Source organism: Cydia pomonella, chromosome 23 (assembly GCF_033807575.1).
Source record: "Cydia pomonella isolate Wapato2018A chromosome 23, ilCydPomo1, whole genome shotgun sequence".
Lineage (NCBI taxonomy): Eukaryota > Metazoa > Arthropoda > Insecta > Lepidoptera > Tortricidae > Cydia > Cydia pomonella.
The window spans coordinates 9,807,596-9,828,311 of NC_084725.1; the positions used below are offsets into that span (position 1 = coordinate 9,807,596).

General features: G+C 36.0%; 1 protein-coding gene across 4 annotated transcripts in view; it reads right to left on the bottom strand.

Annotated features, from left to right (window-relative positions):
• Positions 1–2,652: 2,652 nt before the first annotated feature.
• The window catches only part of LOC133530596 (solute carrier family 41 member 2-like), a 138,478-nt gene continuing 120,414 nt past the window's right edge, over positions 2,653–20,716 (bottom strand). For 3 of the 4 annotated variants that reach the window (XM_061868560.1, XM_061868561.1, XM_061868562.1), the window contains 8 exons: positions 14,156–14,268; positions 13,710–13,854; positions 12,787–12,933; positions 12,151–12,228; positions 11,401–11,548; positions 10,903–11,108; positions 10,231–10,379; positions 2,653–9,744 (listed from right to left, as the gene is read on the bottom strand). In XM_061868560.1, coding sequence (XP_061724544.1) covers positions 9,565–9,744; positions 10,231–10,379; positions 10,903–11,108; positions 11,401–11,548; positions 12,151–12,228; positions 12,787–12,933; positions 13,710–13,854; positions 14,156–14,268 — 1,166 coding nt within the window. In that variant the 3' untranslated portion in view covers positions 2,653–9,564. The remainder of the gene's footprint in view (positions 9,745–10,230; positions 10,380–10,902; positions 11,109–11,400; positions 11,549–12,150; positions 12,229–12,786; positions 12,934–13,709; positions 13,855–14,155; positions 14,269–20,716) is intronic. The other variant, XM_061868563.1, reaches the window with a different exon arrangement.

A 20,716-nucleotide genomic window follows, 5' to 3' on the forward strand; every position in this document is an offset into this window, starting at 1 on the left:
TGGAAGGTAAAGTAGGCCTTTTAAGAACGGTAGGTATTTAATATCAATCACCTAGAACTAGAGAGGTTTACAATTATTTTCAAAATGTTTACTTCAGGCTGTATTGCCCATAAATAATACAAAAAGTACAACAATTAATCAGTTTAAAATTAAAACACATGTCCATATTAAATATTTAAATTACAATAAATCAAATTGATTAACAATAATATATAAAATATAATCATATTAATTTTTTACAAACAGAAACGTTTGTGATAGATGCTATTAATCTTAGAATAAAATTAAGAGCCTAAGTTCGAGTCTTACCCAAGGCAGTAATTTTTCCATTTTTAAATTTATTCTAAGTAATGACATGTCAAAAAATCTAAATAAATGAAATCATTATGATAATGATATTATGATGATGATGTCATTATGTTGGCCATTCCAGTGCCTTTGAAATGTACCAGCTGGATTTTCAAATAGCCTTAATTTATAAAAAAATACAATAAAGTTATAAATATTACATTAAAAATTACATTCATAGTTATTAACTAAAACTAAACTAAACAAAATTTAATCAAACAAATCGTTCCGCGCCCTTCCGGATGCAAAGGTGCCCATCACGCTCGCCGCATTGCCACGCTGGATCGCGATAGTCTCTGCATCAGGAAAGACCCGGAACGATGTTCATAATATTAATAATAATTAAATTTAGAATACTTTGATATCATATACCTACATCGTACTTGAGGATGTTTTTTTCAAAAATCTACTTCTTTTAGAATACTATACTATACTATTCTTTTTTTTTAATACTTTGATAGAGTTACCAAGATAAGTCTGCAACGATTTTGATAGAACACCGATCAATCCAAAACGGTCAGTATGGAGAAGTCAGAAACTATGAGAGATAGCCACATCCGTTCTTAGGAAACATGGCTTCGATTTTAAATTTAATAATAATGACATTCAATCTTTTTATTAATCTTTCATACATAACCGGGAATCGAACCTGCTCGAAGTCATGTAAATAATGTTAGGTATATAACAATGCAGAGTATGACCACAGATTGAAACCAAATAAATACTTATATGTTAAACGACTTTAACATGTGTGCGTTTCATTTTGATATTTTCCGCTGGTTTCGGTCGGGAGAGCGTGAAATCTTTTCTGATTTTAAATGCAATTTCCGGTGTCCACCGGTCCTTTGAGGAAAACCTCCTTTGTTCTGTTTTCCCCATTTTAAATTTTCGCCACTGGCGTTTTCTTTATTTTCGCTGTTTAGGATAGCAACATAACATAATATTTATATATTATGTATATCGTTGTCTAAGTACCCTCAACACAAGCCTTATTGAGCTTACTGTGGGACTTAGTCAATTTATGTAATAATGTCCTATAATATTTATATTTATTTATTTATTTATCTATATACTTACGTATGCATATCGTCGCCTAGTACCCATAGTACAAGCTTTGCTTAGTTGGGGGGCCAGTTATATTGTGTAAGATTGTCTCCAAATATTTATATATTTTATTTGATTAATTGATTTATGAATACTTAGTCATTATGCAAAGGATAATAATCAAAGGATTTTAACGCAGAAACTTTACCCATCATGGAATTCTGGATATTTGGAAGGTGTGCGCGGAGCCGAAACCACTTTGAGGTCCTTTTGACACTTTAATGGCATGTATGCCGCTGCCCTTGCCTGTGTCATGGGACGCACGCAGGAGCAGCACCCACACGGGTGTAAGGACTACGTAACTTGACTTGGGTGGAGGACTTGACAAGAACCAGCAATCATGACCGATACGACGGGCCTGCACTTAAATCAGTTTAAAGTTAAAATTGTATCAATCCTTTCCGACTTCGGGCCTTATGCATTTTATTTTGTTGTGAGTGGACACTGACTGACTTTAATTTGTGAGAAAGTAGACAAGAAGATCAGAGAAAATACTGCGGGCCCGCTCCACGAGGGAAACCCGACTGTTCACACCCCTTCTTATTTTTCGACCCCATTTCCGTTCTTTCTTTATTCTGTTCCTAACATAAAATGAACTAGGCTATTGGGTGAAAGAGATGGTTTAGACCATCGCTTATTTAGGTACGCAGTGTATTTTTATTTATATTACTAATGAAGTTCACTGGACCGGGACTAGATTTTACAATTATTTTTTGATTGCGAATGTTGACACTGGACTAAGAAGTGTTGACAAATATGAAAGCGTCTGGCGCGTCGCGGGAATTTTTTCTGTATAAATTCGTGCTAAACCATGACTTTTCAGAAAAAAAATTGTGTAAAAAGCAATAATAAAAATACAAGGGTTTCATAATGTTGCTAGTAGTGACATCTAACGGAATTTTCTCTAACTACAACTGCGACATTGTGGTTCCTTAACTGCAGACATACATCTGAACATCGTGACGGGCACGACATCTATGAGTGAAGCCATCTAGTGATGTATGAAAATTGAGTTTTTCTTGTCTGTGTATGACATGTAACGTTTGTTGTTGTAACATGTAACAATATTTTTTCGAGAACGATTTTTTTTTACTTTTCTACTCTATACAGCACAAATGTGCTAAGAATCCACGATTGTTAACCAACACACGAAAGGTTAATTTTGCCAAAGGAAAGTCTAATTTGTAATAAAATACAATATCATTTCATTTACTTTATTTTCAAATAAAATCACATATTTAAACGCATTCACATACAAAATAACTTAAAATAACGCTATATATCACAGAATTCATAATTAATAATTATAGGTTATAGACCGCTTACTCTACTAGAAAATGGCGTTTAAAAAAAGGCTCGAATTCATGATAGAGACCTTCTGAATTTAATACTTACACTAGGTACCTATAACATTTAGATTGGAATAACCTGACTTAAGAAATGAGCCTTTTTAAAAACCCAGTGAATATCATAGCTCAAAATTAATGTAAATGGTAATTAAATTTACAAGAAACACTAACATTTCATCCAATATATAAAAATATCCGGGAAGTTACTCGTATGTTTATTTGGCTCCATTGTACACACAATTTGGCTGATTTTTTACAAAAATAAGAAGCCCTAAGCGGGAAACAAGATTTTTTCAACATTTGATAGTATACATTAAATTATAATAATATTTATGTTATGTTGTATTTTGAAGTCCCTGAAACTATTGGTTTAACGTTTCTCAGAAATTTTAAGTTGTGTCTACCGTATATCATTTATCCAAATATTATGATAAATAGTTAGTTTTGCTTAGTATCTTGACTTAATTATTATTGTATGCATGGACCAATCAGTGTGTGTATGTTAAACTAAAACATAATGCACGAAATATGGAGTTACTGTCTGAGCAATATTATACAAAAAAGTTGTAATTTGAGACTATATCAAGCCAGCAACAAGCATTCATATAAGAAGTACATAAGAAACATGAACAAGTTCAATCCGGTCACTAACTCTGATGACTGTAACTCCAAAATTACAAATTTTTGATCTCAACATGACAATAACCTATAATAGTACATTACGATACAAGTGCGAAAAATAGGAAATTAGAAACGAGTGGCGATAAATTAAAACACGACCGAAGAGAGTGTTTTAAATCGACGCGAGTTGCGAATTACCTATTCGCACATATATCGTACAACGTTTTACAGTAGATATGACCCTTTAAATTTTCGACATAGTTGCATAATGTGCTAATTTACGCACTAATGCGGAAAAGTAGCACCACATGTACTGTAAAATGGCACTTATAGGTTTCAAAGATCCATTGTTTGTGTAAGAAGTGTAGAGTCTAAGACAAATTCGCGCCTCTAATTTGAGAGGTGGCATACATGGGCACTAGATGGCGCTGTACGACTGCGTACATTATGCAGTAACCTGTCAAAACTTGATGTTTGACAATTAAGTTTAGTAACCACAAAACATATATTTTGTAGTCTGTTTCAGTTGTCTAGAGGTCACATTATTCTTTCTTCGACTTTACCTGTCTATTACAATAGATCTTTGGAGGTATCAAAGATGACCTTCTAATCCATACATGTACAGTCAGCTGCAGTGAAAAGGCACCCTCGCCCCCCACCTCCCTGCATATAATTTTGTATGAAAAGGTGCTAAGCGAATAGTATTGCTAACTGTACCTAACATATTTACTTTCAAACATGTCATTAGAGTAAGTGTACGAATCAAAAATTTAACAATTCTAGTTATTACGTACTATATAACAATTTTCTATTACACATAGCTTTAAAATCTCATTTATATCACATCATTCATTCAAAACTATACCTAAACGTTACGGTCCACTAAGTTCCCTATTAAATACTACTTGCCATTATATTTTTGTCAGTTCAAAAATACGTTAAGCTTTGATTCTATATATTATGGCATTTGATGTCAGAGGTAGTAAAAAATATATACTTTTAGAATTTGATTATTGATTTTTATGTGAGCAAATTGCAGAACTATGCAATTTATGTTTTTAGATCCTCGTGCCTTAATAGGGTAGATTTTTATCTTGTTATCGTTTTTTCGTCAGGTTTTGATAAAATTTTGTAAATACAAAACCTCGATTTGGGACAAAAATATGTATGTATTTAATTTTTCCGTCGAGTTACGAAAATGGCATACATTTTGCACATACAACAACATGAGGTATATCTAGGGCTGAAATTAGTTTATAATGCTCCACCTTAATATTAAACAAACAAAATACAGCAAAAATAAGTCTTGTATGTTGCTAGTCGTTTTAAAATGACTACGTTTGTATGGAGAACCGAGCTTGCTGGGGACCCTTAAGTATATTCTACAGAATAGGGAACTGCATATATCAACCAAATTTTACGTAAGTCTGACGAAAAAAAAAACAGCTAAATAAAAATTGCCCAGTAAGGGACAGCGTGTCTTATAATAGTAAAATAAATCCGTCAGTGAATATATAATCTCTACTGTGATCTATCTGTCTTTGTCATACCTTATAACAATGCAATATATAGAGCTGTCATTATATACATTTTAGGGAAACTGTCATTCCTAAACCTTTTGACCGCTTGATAATAATACTAATTAATTTATTTTCTGGAAAAGAATAGCTGGCTGCAGTCTTACTAAATCTAGTCATAGCCTTATTACAGTTCAGATATCATTATTAATGATAATAGTGGCTTAATTAACTAGCTTCATAATGCCAGAAATACATTTATTTTATTTATTTTATTTATTTAAACTTTATTGCACACATAAAGAAAAATGTACAAATGGCGAACTTAATGCCAAAAGGCATTCTCTACCAGTCAACCATTGGGTCAAACAGAGACATTTGTGTATGTTGGTGCAGGAAAAAAAAAATAACAATTAATAAGGAAAAAATTAAACGTGAAGTCAAATAATATTAAAAATATATAAATAGTTAAATACTACTACTTATATAATGTATAAAAGATAGACTAATACATATAATTATGTACATACATTCTAAATACAATTTAAGACATTTTCGTGCTTTTGACAGGTAAACGAGATGGCGCAAAATGTATGGAGGTGCACAGACCTCCATACATTTTGCGGTAACTCTGATTTTCAAAAGTTGACGTTCGACAATTCAGTGACCGCAAAACATATGGCGCAGTACAGCTACAGCGCCATCTGTTTTGGATGACAAACCAAGGGGCACGTTTTTTTTCTTACACTTTACCTCTATTACAATCAATTCTCTTTGATAACTGCTAACCTAAAATTAATGTTAATTTCTTTAGACCACTACGTCTTTCACGTCACAACAATGATGTTTGGGAGGCGTGCGTGGAGCCAAAGCCAACACGTACAGGCCCTTTTGAAACTTCAAATAAATGTAAGGGGTACACCGAGCGGATGCTGAGCTTGCCCATGACATGGGAGACACGCAGGGGTAGCACCTGCTAGGTTGTAAGGACTATTGAGAGAGAACTAGGCTATTTAGACCACTATTATTATTAATAATACCGTAAAACCACTCAACTATAGTACGAACTATGACCTAAAATTAATTCGAATATCTTGCTATGGCGAAATATTTTCATAAAGGAGAGAACACACTCAGAAATAACCGAAAACAACATTTGTATGGATACTTGATCACGTATTGAACATGTGGATATATTTTGTAGTATTTAACTAGGCTGGGGCAGCTGCCGAGGCGGCTGAAACCAAAAAGGTTTCCAAATATCGAAGTCTCGGCCCCCAATACGGCGTTTGGAGTCGAGACACTAGGGCCGTGGGGTCCAAGCGCCAAGATACTATTTAAGGAAATGAGTAAAAGGCTCATAGATTCTACCGGTGACCAGAGAGCTGGCAGCTTTCTCTCGCAGCGCATAAGTACTGCCATTCAGCGAGGGAATGCTGCCAGCATCTTTGGCACAATGCCGCGGGGGCCTTATTTAGATATATTTTAATTTAGATTAGTTTTTACCATTTTGTTTTATTATGTGTTATGAATTAGATCCGTATTAGAGAAATTAAAATCCAAATAAACCTGTTAGTTGGGTAGTTTTACAGTAATCTAAATAAGAAAAAACCTGCAGCCGTGTCATATTTGAAATTGCATAAGTATGAACTAAAGCGATAATTTCATGTATATATAATCGCTTAATTATAACCTTAAAGTTAGTTACAATTTATTACACTTAATAAACCAATTTATATATTTTCTAAAATTGCTCTTTATACTACCTAATTGATTATTTAGGATTCTTAAATGTCTACTAAGTTATTGTACTCTGTTCGCTAAACAAACACTAAAACTAACATCCATCGAAGAAATACGTTTTGTATTAATCAAACTTGATTTTCAAAACTAGTTCTTCAGTATTATTCCCATAGTTATAAATAATTAATTGTGGCTATTTAAAACCCGTGGATAATTTAAAACTAAGCTGGATTTACCTAAGACTATTTGATTTAGAGATCAAAATTAAATAGTTTTATTTTTGCGATTAAATAGGAGGATCTTGAATTGATGGTCAAATTTTATGACTCATTTGGTACTTATAGCATATCATTTGATATGTTAGTAAATATCATTCGAATTAAAACATATCATATCCAATTTTGTTGTTCTTTACTTTGCACTTTTTCAGCCCTACAGGTTTTAAATAGCCATAAAAGTCAGTAATTTTATAGATGGTGATATTTTTATTTATTTCTTCCATACCAAAAAACATGGACTCGGAAAAATTTATAAAACTTCCTAGTTCTTTAAGTTATCACTCAATCAGTATCATTAATAAATTTTATCTACAGACATATTAACCCTCTATGATGGCTATGGTCATAACATGCGGTTCCTGAACACATAATAGAAATATTATAATATGAGTGTAGATAAAACAGTATATGTAACTGTATATAATTAAGCATGAAAACGCTCGCGTGATCCTATTATGAAACTCACTTCGCTCGTTTCATAATCCCACGCTCCTAATTTCATGTCATTCATTATGTGTAGCAGTCACATAAACTACTATTATAACTAATGGTAACCGCACTACTTATACAAGTAATACAAATCTCATGTTAGAGCAGAAACAACTATTTACACTCAACAAATTACTCCGATATGGTAGAATCTACTCCACAATAATTTTTCCAACGTTTTTTCGTATACCTACGGGGTGATTCAGGAGAAGATCAACCTAATGAAACAGGCATCCCAACCAAGTTAGTAGTACCTAACCTAGTACAAATACTGTTTATGTGTGTGCCAAAAGAGAGAGACTATCATCATTAGATAAGCCTACATTTTTTACAATATAAATTATATTTTGTATTTACCTGAATTCAATACGAATTGGCAAATTGAAATACTGAAAGCTTGATGTCAATACGAATATAATATTAAAAAAATCATGCAGTACCTATTACATAATAATGCCTATATATATATTAAAGTACGGAACAAAGATTACTGATTACCTCTCCCGAATCTCTATTGTCCATCCATTTTCAATTGCAACAGAGAGTCATAATTTACAGAAGAATTAGCAAAATAGGTATCACATTCGATTTTAATTTGAGGTTAATCGACTAATTTAAGGCCTTCATGCGAGTCATCTAATAAAAGTTCAATAATTATCATCTACATAATAGTTAAATAAAACATGTATATCTTTGTCAGTAGAAAAAGGCAGCAAATTTGAAAAATAAAGGCGCGAGCGGTTGGCGATTTCACGACTTTTTAACCGACTTCCAAAAATTAGTAGATTTTCAATTCGACCGTATTTTTTTTCTACTGACAAATTGGTGTGCCAGACTGTCTGTGATTTGTCTAAAGTATAAATAAATCATTTTATATGTTTTTTGGCATTTCATTTTTGTTAGTGAAGCATTATTTCAGTACATTTTTCAATCTTGTAGTGACATGTCTAAAGTTTGTAAAAATACTGAGAATAAGTAAAACTCATGGGTCATCAATAAACAAAGTCAAATAAATAAGTAGAAAAAAAACTTGTGGCTTAGGTACATACCTAGGTACTGTACTGGTATAGCTTCATGAAAATACTCTTTCATCAAAAATAATAAGATGACATTACCCCTATTTTGATGAGTAACAGTATTTATATTTTTCCTCTATTATAGTATGTCCACCGAAAACATTATAAAAATATCACACCTAGCTAATCTACTCATCGTATTCAAGTACCTACATAAGTAACGTTGGCACCGCTAAAACTACTTAATTAATGTCTTCATAATTTCACAATTTTAAGCAAAATACTGTATTTACTCTCTTTTATTGAATTTGAATACTGAATATTTACAATTAATCCAAATAAAATGCAAAACGACATTATAATGATGGTATATATTTAAAATTGCACAGATACCTTAAAGCATAGCTTTGGTATACTATAAAATAATAAAAATAATTCATTTATAAACTTAAACTTGTAAAAAAAACTTTCACACTTCAATCGGTACGGTACAGTTACGGACTTTGACTGAACCATTAAGGAGTTAGGCTGATTGTCAATACTTATACTAAAATGTCCGATGTAAAGAAAACCCTAAACCCGAACAATAAAAGTCCATGACTGTACCAAAAAATCCTAAAAACTAATCTCACATTCTCCACTCTCCTGTATAAGAGGAGAATAAACTGATTAAAAACAATATTTTGGACGATCCGAAACATTAAACAGCGGATAAAAAGTACATATATAGACTTTGGATATTAAAAAAAGAAAAAGATTGATTCTCTTTCCGATAGTTAAGGACATTGAAATATCCATCTTAGATTTGGTTATACACGATTCATATGTGAATATTTTAAGTTATTTCCCTACCCTTAAATAATGGTTGAAAACAAAAAATAAATGCCGATACATGTTAAACTTGCCTACGTAAAATAGTAACCAAATAGGTTGTCAGAATGGTACAAATACAAACATCAAACACACAAGTTAGGCAATTTCGATATGCATCTACCTGCACTTCCGTCCGGGTTTGCTCCTAAAAGCTCTAGTTATTAAACGGACAGCCACCATTCACTGGAAATTAACACTCATAGCCCTGACGACTTACAATTCTAACCTAAGCGACTCCATAGTCCTGCCCAAGGGCGGCGAGAGACACGAAGGCCATGCCAAGGAACACGGAGCCGAGCAGATCTCCCAACGCTGTCAGATAAGGGATAGCTGCGTTGTCGGGATCCTTCTTTCGTTTCCACATGAGATGGATTAGCACGTAGGCCATGTATAAGAGCACCATTACCTGAAAATAAATTAGAATTAATGTAGATTCAACTAATGTCCCGTTTTAACCAAAATGGGGCGTAGTGAGGTTAATATAAGAGCGTTATTTGTTCCTCTAATTTTACACAAATTTTTGATATATTTGGCTATCAGAGAAGTTCCTGACTACCACCAAACAACAAAAATGTGTCCAAAGAAATGAGGCATTCGAAACGCCCAAGATATTAAAACAGTGAGAAATCCTTTAAAATATATTAAAGAATGAAGAACACACTGTTAAAAATAAGCGAAACAAAACTGATACAAAACTTTCATAATTGATTAAGCACATAGAAAGCAGATTTAATCACTTACAAAAAAGAGTTTCGCGAAAATAGTTCAGTATTGGATGTTAGGATGTACCTACACCTTGAAATAACTTACAGGTACTAATCTTTATGTAACCAATTAAGTTCACCAGAAAAATTCTTAAGGTAAAAAAGGAATAGGTAAGATAAATACTTACTTGCAACAAGGAGCAGATGAGATACGTGATCCCGAAGGCTACGCCAATAGACACGTAGCCCATGTAGAGCCAGTCGGCGACGATCATGAAGATGATCTGGCCGAACACGGCCAGGACTAGCAGCATGCGGGCCACCTTGGCTGCGGCGGCTGGAAGATCATACAGACAAGGTTAGAATACAGGGGAAATATCTATATGAATAGCCCTGGTGTTGCTAGTCTCAAAGGTGGATGCACAGTAAGGATATGATGGTCGTATGTCTACCTGACGGCATGATAATGAAAAGATCCGTCTCTTTCAAAAAAGTGACACATAATTTATCACGTGGATAAAGCCATCCATAATACGCCTGCAGGTTTCATATTTAGAGAATATACCTAATACTCGTACAAGACACTCCCTTCACAAGAAAAATCTTCCACGGTCATTTTATTAGATATTACCTCCAGGACGCTGCCTGATGTAGACAGACTGTTAAATCAAAAAAACTAAGCACAGCAGCTTCTTCTTTTTCTTCCTTGTTACCTCGTGACCAAGGGTTGCGATCACATTCATTATTTTGTGCACGAAGATTCTCCATTCTGTACGATTTTCCGCCTCCCTAATTATAGGCCCCTGTGTAGAGCCAGGGCCTTCTTAGCCGCCTAGCTAGGTAGAAACATCCAAACTTACTTCCAATGAACAGCGTCTTCCAAGGCCACTCCAGTAGCCTCGATCCCTCGGGAAGAACTCCTGGGATTGCTGTTTGATGCAGATGTGTTGCCAGTCGGGAGGACTGCACACAGACCAGGTTTCCACCGATACCGTTGACGATGGGCTGGAACACCTCGTATCCCGTAAAACGATCTACGGCTTGGTCGAGCACGATACCACCGATTCTGTGCAAAAAGTCACGTATTAGATCAGGGCCAGCCTCCGCTTTCTTTCCGCGTATAGAATTTGGCTATTTTGCGGAAAATATAATGTTATGGGATTGGTAGATTAGAATAACTTGATCACTCGTAAATACAGGTACCCATCCTGCAACATGTTTCAAATTCGATGCAATTTTTACTACCGGTATATCGATATACCAACCATTAATCTAATGGCAAGAGACGCTATTATTAGAATGAATGAATCAATAAATCCTTGTACGTTTTCGTCAGATGATGGCAACAATCAACTTACCCACTAATGAAGAGCGCGGAGATCACAGGAGTCCATCCTGTTGTTAGAACAGGTTTTGTATGTTTATTGCGATACACAATGAATACCCAGACGGGGAGCAGGCTGCAGTATACACAGATGATGACGATGGGTTGCCACAGGGATGTTTCTGGAAGATAAGTACCTAAGTGTTATTGTGAGCTTATTAATTATAGGATCATTTAGAGAATTCTGACATAAGAGACGCCACTCTGTGTCGGGACAACCAATACGGACTACAATATAAGGCACGTGATTGTTTCCATGGCGTTTTCTATAAAGGATTGTCACTTTCCTGGGCTTGCTGTTCTGGACAGACCAGGATATGGAGCTTATTAGAACTGGATAGTTCTAGAGATGAAGAACGGTCAAAAATTTTACAAATGGGTTACAATCCTATAGGTAAGTAGCAAACTTACTATGTAGCAACCTGGTAAATACGATATTTGAAGAGGATTATCAAACCATGCAACATTAAGCAAAAAACTCAAATAGTATTTCTATGTAGTGTTTCTACTTTTAAATACCGAACACAATGACAAAATGGTCAATTCCATATCCATAGCTTCAACATTAAGCTACATGATAACGTAACAGAAACAAATTAAATTAAATAAAACAACAACAGTGCTTCTACATTAAATGATAATAGTATCTAGCTCGTAATTAACTAATATTGAAGTCATCACACTAATGAATAGGTACTAAAGGCAGGCATGTAGTAACAAATACCAATTTTAACAGGCTCCGTGGGGCCGACGTCGGCCTGCACCTCTTGGCCTGTGGCCTCTTCCTTGGGAGGAATTATATCTACACAACCAAACACAGAATGTCTCAGACATTATCCAATACTTAGTTTGCATGTTTCTTAAACGATATACTATAATTTACGTATGTTGCGTATACATTTTGAACGCCAAGAACGCTTATAATACGGACGCCGTCAATGAAGCCTCCTTCCTTTAAGTATTTACATTGGTTTGCTTGCGCCCATGCTCTTGACGTGTATGTGACGTTGGGCTTAAAAATCTGCACCAATAGGGGCCGTGTGGGTTGGACGGTCTGCTGTCTTGTGGCCTGAATTGGAAACCTATACTTTACATTTCACGTTAAAGCAGGTGCTCCCTACAACGGCTCATGTACCTACGTTTTCTTGTGCATTGAAGGTTCTGCCATCTGGTGGCCTACATTGGAAGCTTAAACTAGACATTTATATTTCGCGTCAAGAAGCAGGAGGCTCCTGCGTTGGCACCTACAGCTCATGCACGCTCCCTACAGTTCCTAAAAAATACTGTCACTCAAAAGCTGCTGACTTCAAGATTGAAATTGCTATGATGATGTAGAAAGCAATCTGGTACAAACACTTACGTATCTGCTCGTACATGTACTGCGCAGTGACAGCCAAAACGGAGTTACTGACAATGTCGCCGATAGACGCCGCTAGCGGCGTAGCCACGTTGTCCGGATTCACCTTGAAACGGTGAGAGCCGATGATCACCATCACTAGTACGAAATCTGCAATTGAAGAGATATTACCATCAATAATGATACATCGTATTGTGTCGCTATCGTATTTAGCTCAAATACAGACCCTTCTTGGTCAGACCGTCGGATGTTGTGAAGGGTTGTTGGAGATTCTCTTGGTGGATCTTCTGCTTTACGGTTGCCATTTAAGAACCTTTTGGTGACAGCTGCATTACTGTTGTGCCGTCGGTGTACCTGTCAATTTCCTTGATTAAGTGAGTAACGCTCACCGTTGCATTACTGCCGCGATTATGACGTTCATTCCTTCCCTCATTTTATCCAGGAAATGACAAATACAGCGGCTGCAACTACGACACCGCAACAGTAATGCAGCTGCAGTTGACATTCGAACGTCACCTTTTCTGCTTTCTACCTAGTGAGCACTGCCAACTTAAATTTAAACTTAATTATGACAACTTAAAGCTATGTCCACAACGAGAAGGAAGACGGTGAAAGCTACCTAGTGTAAAAACAGCAGCAGCACGTAGTCCCCGTTGAAGGTTTTATTTATTTATTTAAACCTTATTGCACAGCAAAAAATTACAAAAGGCGAACTTAATGCCAGCAGGCATTCTCTACCAGTTAACCCTCCGTCCAAACAGAGAACAAGCAGTAATAGGTGCAAGAAATATTAACAGAGTACGAAAATTTAATATTAAATATAAATTCGGTCTTGTCGGTGATGATGTTGATGACGATGGCAAAGATGGCTACCACCGTCGCTGCTACTATCGCTTGTTTACCACCGACATCATTTAAACACCTACCTAGTATAAAACACGTGGTGGTGGCGGTGAACACCGCGGATGAGATCAGGAGCAACACGTAGTCCCCGTTGAAGGTTTTGTCGGTGATGATGTTGATTACGATGGCGAAGATGGCTACCACTGTCGCTGCTACTATCGCTTGTACCTGGAGACAGAATGAACATATTTTAATAACAATTATGGTCTAAGATAGTTGAGTTACAATTGTATGCTTTAAGCCGTTTCTTTGCACATAGAGGGAGTCTCGTTAACTATGAAGTTCTACTGAATGTTGAGATATGTACTCACCCCTAAAAAATTTTATTTGACATTCATTTTAATGTGTCTTACAACTCATTATTTTACTCGAGCCCACGGTGTATATCATAACTGCTAAAACGAGATCTTGGAAAGAGCAGACCTCCTTGTTGTTACACGCGGGCTTGTACCACTAACAGATTAATTACCTGCACTAACGACACATTTCCGACGACCATGGACAGAATTTCCCTCGTGGACGTCATGTTCCCGAGATTGGCCTGCGTGGACAGACGGGACGCCAGACACATGTCCAAGTTGCCTACGAACAAAATACATGGATTTTAATAACAAATAACTCGGTAAGGCTTGTCTCCAAAACCTCTAAATATGTATCCACACCGCAGTTAACTTTTGTGGAGCTACAGTAAGCAGTGTTGGCCGAACGTTGACCATATTGAAAACTAACCATTACAAATTGAACCGTAAACCGTAACGGACGGTTACAGTTTACGGTTCAATTTGTAATGGTTAGTTTTCAATATGGTCAATTGTAATTAACGTTCGGCCAACATTGACAGTAAGTAACTAGATAAAATTACCTAATTTAAATATTACCATGTTACAAAGTGTTGCTCCAAAAAGTTAACTGTGATGTTGATGTGATGAGGAAGTTCTGTACTTCATATAATTTGTCTATTAGAATTGTTTTTGTTTCTCACGCATTTTTTGTTATCACTTAAACATTTATTCCATACTCAAGTCCTAATAACCGGAGATCAGTGCTCTTGTACATTTAAATACATTTTCGCGTGACTAATATTAAAGCTAACACGATAATAATGTAAAAAAGACATGTTTTTGGGAGACAATCAGCAAATTGTGCGAAACATATTATAATACACGGCATAACCGGTCGGGCCATTGTATTCAGATAAAATCATGTATTTATTCAGAAAACAGTTTGACAACGGAATGATCGTCATTCGTGTGTTTATAGAATATTTTTCATGAATATTAAGTATTAGCATGTGCGTAGGTAACGTTGCAGCATTTGGAGAAAATATATCGACTACTTTTGGTGCAAAGAGTGAATGGGATATTATACTCGTTGTGTGATTTTTCAGGAGAGCCAAAAATCTACTTTTTCTAAGAAAAACCAAAATTTATCTTTATACCTATACGATTATCTTCCGAGCTCTTTTTTACTAGATACATTTTCGTAATTTTTAGTTTTATTTTAAGCTATTTTTTTTTCAAACTAAACATACAAATAAGTGAAATAATTAGGTACGGTCACGTCTAAAATAATCGTCTAATATCGATACGGACAAAGTGCCAAAATCTATACACTACCCTAATATATGGGCCATAAAGTCGTGTATACATATTTATGGCACCTCGATCGTGTCGATGTTTTCAGACGTGACTGTACCTATCTGCTCAATAATAAGTTACCTAATTAGATATTATTAGACGCGTTTATTCAAGTTTTCTGATAACTCTATAAGCAAATATAACATGCGCTGGATAGTTCTAGGACAGGCCTCTCATCCCTTACACTTTATGTGGCTTCCTCAAAGGCTACATCTACTTACCTACTTATAAATATGTATGTAGTTCCGTTGTGCGGTGAACACAGCCATTGAAGCGCTGGTGGCCTAGCGGTAAGAGCATGCGGCTTGCAATCCGGAGGTCTCGGGTTCAAACCCCAGCTCGTACCAATGAGTTTTTCGGAACTTATGTACGAAATATCACTTGATATTTATCAGTCGCTTTTCGGTGAAGGAAAACATCGTGAGGAAACCGGACTAATCCTAACAAGGCCTAGTTTACCCTCTGGGTTGGAAGGTCAGATGGCAGTCACTTTCGTAAAAACTAGTGCCTACGCCAAATCTTGGGATTAGTTATCAAGCGGACCCCAGGCTCCCATGAGCCGTGACAAAATGCCGGGACAACGCGAGGAAGAAGAAGATTGGCCGATATAAGATTGATTGATTGAGATTGACCGGGATTGGTAAATGAAAAATACCTGTTACGAGTAGACCACGAATTGAGATAATATAATTTTAATTCGGTCCGTTACTTGCTCCCCACTGGGTGATTGTGCTCCAGCAGTTTTTATATATGAAAAAAAACTATATCACAACCTCATTTAGGTGGTTACATCATGATACGAGTAGTAGTGATAGTCTATTTTTGAAGTGAAAACTTCTTTAGCGCCGCTGTGCACTTTTTGTGATGGGGACAAAAAGGCTAAACTCGCGTCAGGTCACGTGACCGTCAGTTGCGTCAGGTCACGTGACCGTCAGATTGAAAATTCGTAAGACGGACACGTGTCACGTGACATCATGGTGACGTGCAAATTGAGTGTCACCGAAGCCTGGTTACTTTTGAAAAATCGTATCTCATTCAAGTGTTACATTTTATTTTCTTCATAATCAAAATGCTGTCATAACGGCTAAAGAGGTTTAATCTTTGTTAATTGTGTTGTATTGTATCTTTGTGTTGTTGGGTGTCTATGATTGTAGATATTTAAATTTTCCTTACCCAAAAGTTAAGTAACAGAAAAGAAGCGTGATTGTTTTACTTAATATGATGGTGAACGATTCATTAACATTTACTGATTATGTAGGCTGTAGTCCTGCTCACGTCTCATGAATTACTCTGTATATGTTATATATTAACACTAAAATTCGCATTTCAATGTATCGTCCACACTCAAATTTATTTTCGTAGGTATAATAGAGGATTATCTCTTTTTATAAAACTGCTACTCAATTTCTCCAAAATATCAAAAATGTACAACGTTAATATTCAAGTTTTCACTTCTGCCGGCACTCCCGGAGAGCAACCCGATTTTTTTTACCATATAAACCAACATATCTACCACACTATAATAATTTCAAAAATTATATTTAATATCGAATTTTAGACCAAAATAATGAGGGCACATTTTACGGTAACAGACTTTCTTGGCATTCGTGCCCTAATGCAGGCCTTCAACATGAAAGTATGCTGCCCTATTTCTACAATAGTCATGTTACGAAAAATTCTAACCAAAGGGTTAACAGCAAAACTGCTAGGGAACTTCTAGGGCTCCAAACACAAAACCGGCGCGGTCACTAGAATATTTATAAACACATGTTTCAAACTGGAAAGAAACAAGATGCGACATGCAGGTTCTGCCTCCTGGAGGAGAGTGCAATGCACATTCTCTATTCCTGTGGACCACTAATGTCAAAAAGAAGTATCTACTTAGGGCGGCATGTATTGCCAACCCTATGAGGTTCAGAACATTACGGCCCAAAGAATCTGGAACGTCCTGGATTCAAGCGATGCTGGATTGAGTCGGTCAGGACCAAAAAACTAAAAGGAATGAAATCCCACCACGAACTAAAAGGAACTAGTTCATCTTAAGCGCTCTTAATCGGTCTCGGTCCTAGTTCAGTAGTCGGTACCTAGTAACAAATAGTCTATAGCGGTGTCCCTCTCGCACACTACATATAGACCAATAGTGGGACCGGATTTTTGCCCTATAAGTTTCGATAATTCTAAAGAGTGAAAAGTGATGTTTATCTGGTATGGGACATATTTTTAAGCATATTTGTAATATATGAAGAAAATTTAGAACGAGCGTTAGATATAAATAAGGTATTTATGTATTTTTATTGATGAATTTTGAATATTGAATTAAAGTACAAAATTTAAGCATCGTCTTTTATAATATGTATGAGGCTTTATGCTATCAAATTTTTAGAAAAAAAATCAACGTGCTACTTTGTCAAACTCAAATTAGCTTATTATTTTGTCAATATTGAATTAAAGTTTGAAAAATCCACAATATCATATCTAAATTCTTAAGTTAATAGGCAAGGCAAAAAATTAGAAGAATAGGATATGTGCTTTACAATTAATAAGCGTTTTTTGTCCTGTAAGTTCTAATATTGAATTAAAGTCCGTAGAGATAAGTCTATTACTATAAAATAATATATGCAGCCATTTTATGGAAAGGTAGAAATATCTGTGTGTAGCTTGCATTGTAATAGTAAAATCAACTTAAAAAGGCGCGAAATTCATAACCACGCCGCGCTGGTCCGTCAACATGTCGGCTCGGCGCGCGGGAGCCTATCGTAGCCGACCTAGTGAGCGATAGATACCTCGCCCCGCCCGCGCCCCCCGCTCAGCTTCGCAAGCGCTGTTTGTCTTTTCTTTCAAATCATTCATTTGTTTGTTTATCGTGCACATAAATTAGATGCGGACATTACATGAATTTAATTATAGAATAAAAGTTATTATGACTTCAAAATGAGTGAAAAATGTTTGATATGTGTACTGTACTGACTTAGTAACAGAAAAAACGAGGAATTGAGCAGTTAATAACTGCGAGCAAATAATCTTTCTTGGTGATGGGAAAGTTAAATATTTCTACGGGAAGGAGGAACTACGTTTCCATAAAAAGTGTAGATTATACATTGAGTCGAAGGCTATACCGGCGTACAAAAGACTAATGGAGGTGGCATCAGAGGGCTTACCGCGAACCACGTTCGACGTGTTGCCTCCCTGTCATACTTACGTACGAATTTACAAGTGCGACAGAGAGGTAACACGTCGAACGTGGTTCGCGATAGGCCCTCAAATGTACAGCCAAGTGACGATGATGAAAATTACATTTTCAAAACTTTTGTCTTTTGGTACCATTGTGTTAGCCGTCTGTACTTACTTTCAACATCACTCACAACGACGACCGGTTTGGCCTAGTGGGTAGTGACCCTGCCTACAAAGCTGAAGGTCCCGGGTTCAAATCCTGGTAAGGGCATTTATTCGTGTGATGAGCATGGATATTTGTTCCTGAGTCATGGGTGTTTTCTATGTATTTAAGTATTTATAAATATTTATATATTATATATATCGTTGTCTAAGTGCCCTCAACACAAGCCTTATTGAGCTTACTGTGGGACTTAGTCAATTTGTGTAATAATGTCCTATAATATTTATTTAAAATATTATTATTTATTTATTTATTTAACATATATTAGTAGTTTATGTTACTGCTACATAATAAAAGGCATTAAAATACACGAGTGTGGGCTTAGGAAACGAACGAAGTGAGTTTCTTAAAAAGATCACACGAGTGTTTTAATGCCTAATTATCTTATACCTTTAAACGAGCAATTCTTGTATATATATATTTCCGGGATCTCGGAAACGGCTCTAACGATTTTGCTGAAATTTGGTATATGGGGGTTTTTGGGGGTAAACAATCGATCTAGATTAGTCTTATGTTTGGGAAAACGCGTGTTTTCGAGTTTTCATGCGTTTTTCTTTCGACGCAGAATATGGTCGCTAATTTCGTGTTGCCGGCCACTGTCCGTCTGGTCCAGCGGGTTAAGACGCGGACTGCTAAACGAGTGTTACGGGTTCGAATCTCGCCTGGTGACTAACTTTTTTTTTTTATATGTTCAATTTTATATATATTTTTTTTAATTTTTATTGTTTTAGACAAGTTTAATTTAGTAAAAGAATGTAGTTAAGATTATCACCTATACACCACCATATTACAATAAATAGTTAATTATAACCGAGCAAAGCTCGGTCGCCCAGGTACTGTATAGTTATTGCAGGTAGTTCGCAATCACATTTTTAGCACAGGCATTATAAGAGAGGTATGGGCATTGTAAATGTCATCTGGCTCTGTGTGGTAGGGCACAGCACAGCGGATGTCATTCCAGATCTAGAGCAGAACCCAACTGGGGAAGTACCTCCACCTTACAGAAAATCGCAGCCAAATAACACTAGACCCTACTCATAGTGTTGTGTTCCTGCCGGTGAGTAAGGTTGCCAGAGCTCAACGAGGGGTGGGAGGGTGTTAGGGTCGGCAACGCGCATGTAACTCCTCTGGAGTTGCAGGCGTACATAGGCTACGGATACTGCTTACCATCAGGCAGGCCGTATGCTTGTTTGCCATCGACGTAGTATAAAAATAAATAAAAAAAACACACACAATTAAAATATTTCATACGACATGTGCTAATTATTTGTCTCAGTGTAAACAAAAATATATCATAATTTTGATATCAATTTTCAAATTCAAAATGGCGGACATGTTTTATAACTTATTTTAAGAAATTATGAGTAGTTTAAGACTTTAAAAAGCAAGAAATTGTTTCTTGCTTCTGTTTGTATATGTATCATGTAGTATTTGATGTTTTCATTATTTTTGAAAGTCCTCAGGGTGCCGATTACGAAAATGACATCCATTATGGAACCCAAGATGGCGGACATTAATTTTTCTTAAAAATCTGTATGGGTGTCATCTCCGAGGTTCTTCGAGGTTTCGATTACGAAAATGACGTCCATTTTGCAATCCAAGAACGCGAACATTATTTTTTCTTAAAAATCGATATGGGTGTCATCTCCGAGGTTCCTCGGGGATCCGATTACGAAAATGACGTTCATTTTGAAATCCAAGATGGCGGAAATTATTTTTTCTTAAGTCGATATGGGTGTCATATCCGAGGTTCCTCGGGATTCCGATTACGGAAATGACGTCTATTTTGAAATCCAAGATGGCGGACATTAATTTTTCTTAATAATCGATATGGGTGTCATCTCCGAGGTTCCTCGGGGTTCCGATTACGAAAATGACGTTCATTTTGAAATCCAAGATGGCGGACATTAATTTTTCTTAAAAATCGATATGGGTGTCATCTCCGAGGTTCCTCGGGGATCCGATTACGAAAATGACGTTCATTTTGAAATCCAAGATG